The sequence below is a fragment of the Anneissia japonica genome, unplaced genomic scaffold, assembly GCF_011630105.1.
Source record: "Anneissia japonica isolate Jap-2015-1 unplaced genomic scaffold, ASM1163010v1 scaffold573_len2283161_cov171, whole genome shotgun sequence".
NCBI lineage: Eukaryota > Metazoa > Echinodermata > Crinoidea > Comatulida > Comatulidae > Anneissia > Anneissia japonica.
In genome coordinates, this window is record NW_022719802.1 from 1476067 (window position 1) to 1477999 (window position 1933).

The 1933-nt window shown below is 38.9% G+C and overlaps 1 protein-coding gene across 1 annotated transcript; it reads left to right on the forward strand.

Moving 5' to 3' along the window:
* The first annotated feature begins 283 nt into the window (after positions 1-283).
* Positions 284-1594, forward strand: LOC117111057 (N-acetylaspartate synthetase-like). Its single transcript, XM_033253940.1, has one exon. It carries the CDS (start codon positions 325-327, stop codon positions 1012-1014), a length of 690 nt encoding a protein of 229 aa, XP_033109831.1. The 5' UTR covers positions 284-324; the 3' UTR covers positions 1015-1594.
* The last annotated feature ends 339 nt before the right edge of the window (positions 1595-1933 follow it).

Sequence of the window (1933 nt, forward strand, 5' to 3'; positions counted from 1 at the left end):
CACTATTTCATATGACATTGTGTCAACTTCAATCGATAAATGCTTTGTGTTAACGTGGGTTTTCCCGAACACCTCCGATTGGTTCCGAAAATACACTTATTTCGAAATGTTTTTCTATATAAGGAAGTAATGGGCGGGCCTTATATGTAAATAAGAACATAGATAAATCTGCTGTAATTTTGCTTAGCGACGCTTAAAACGTGGTTACGTTTTTGAAAGATAGGTGGCGCTGCGGAAATCGCTTATTGGCTGTCCTACTGTAAGCGTTAGGTTTCTGAGATTTCTTTTCAAAGTGTTTCGTTCAGCTTACCCAAACACTTCGTAATGATTCAACTCACGAAAAAGGAGATTCTTATCCGTGATATTGAGCCGAATGAGACTGACATTGCCGTCAAAATATTCAAGAAAGAATCGTTCGAACTTGTGGACTTGTTTTGGAATAGCAACGTATCACTCACTTTCATCTCCCATTTTGAGTGGATTTGTACCAGTATAGTCTGCTGTTTAATAGGTTATTTCACAGAATCGATAACATACATTATGTTTACTGTAATATCATGTTACATCATTCGTTATTTTCAAATACTACGTTGTTACATGACATATTGTAGTGACACTGTAAAAACTGAAATGACTGATATAATAAACTCATTTGTAAACGAAGATGGATGTTGCTTCAAAGTTGCTGTTTTTGATGGCGAGGTAATTGGGACGGTTGCAGTAAGAAAATACGCGTCTAATCCCAAAGGAAGAACCGCAGAGCTTTTGCGTATGTACGTCACAAAGAAGTACCAAAGACGTGGTGTGGGGAGTCGTTTATTAGACGTTGCACGAGATTATTGCGTCACTTATGGTTACGAAAACCTGGTTCTCAAGACAACTGTCGGCAATGTGAAATCGACGAATTTCTACGTTAGGTATGGTTTCAATGAATTGCAGAAAATAATGGAATCAGGTGTCGTCACAGCCATCTATTGGATGTCCCTGAAAAAGGAAGATAAACAAAATATTTAATTGAAGAATGTACTAGAGTATTCAACGCTATATGGTACAGTGAGTTTTGAAATCACACTACCGTTTCATGTAGACCTAGGCCTAAGCCTTTAATTTTATTCCCTTCACATTCAACAGCAAGTACACTCACCACTTACATGATGGAACGATGCTTTGTAAACCAAGGCTCTTATTGAGGCTTAGGAAGTGGGGTTGTTTTTAGTCGTGAGAAAATACCCTGCTGTGAGAGGGATTGAACCCAGGACCCTGAGATTAGAAGGCAAGAATATAACCAGTAAGATATTCAACTGCACTAATCGGCATCATAATTCAATCATTATAATAAATTCGAAAAGAATTTGTCATCTTTAGTCAAAACAAAGTTTAGAAAGCTATGTATTTATGCTCACGGCCGTCCGTCTCTTCAACAGATAATATACTGTACCTTAATAATCAAATGTCTCTTATCACACTGTTTTAGCTGTTAAAACTGTATGCTTATGTCTATTTTACTTATAATATGTATGAATGGAAGAATTTGAATCTGATTCTTAATGTAAACCAGGGAATGACACAATGATGTTTAGACGTACAGCAAGCAGGGACGTAGCCAGGATTTTGAAAGGGGGGGGGGAGCCGTTATGCGAATTACGAAGGACCCCGCCGGGGTCAAGGGGGCGAATCCCCCTGTGAAGTAGCGCACTCTGAACATTCTTAGGACTGTTTGAGAGGATAAAGTTAAAATTGCAATAGACACATTATAAATAAGCGCAAAATAATTACATAAGTGGCAGATGCAGAAATTCAAAAGAGAGGTGAACCAGGGAGGGACATTCACAGAATGAGGAACCACTACCCTCAGCCCCACCATGGCTGGGGCTGAGGTAAGAAAATTTATGATTAGGGCATCTCTAGATGGCCGGAAATTACACTCTCGCAC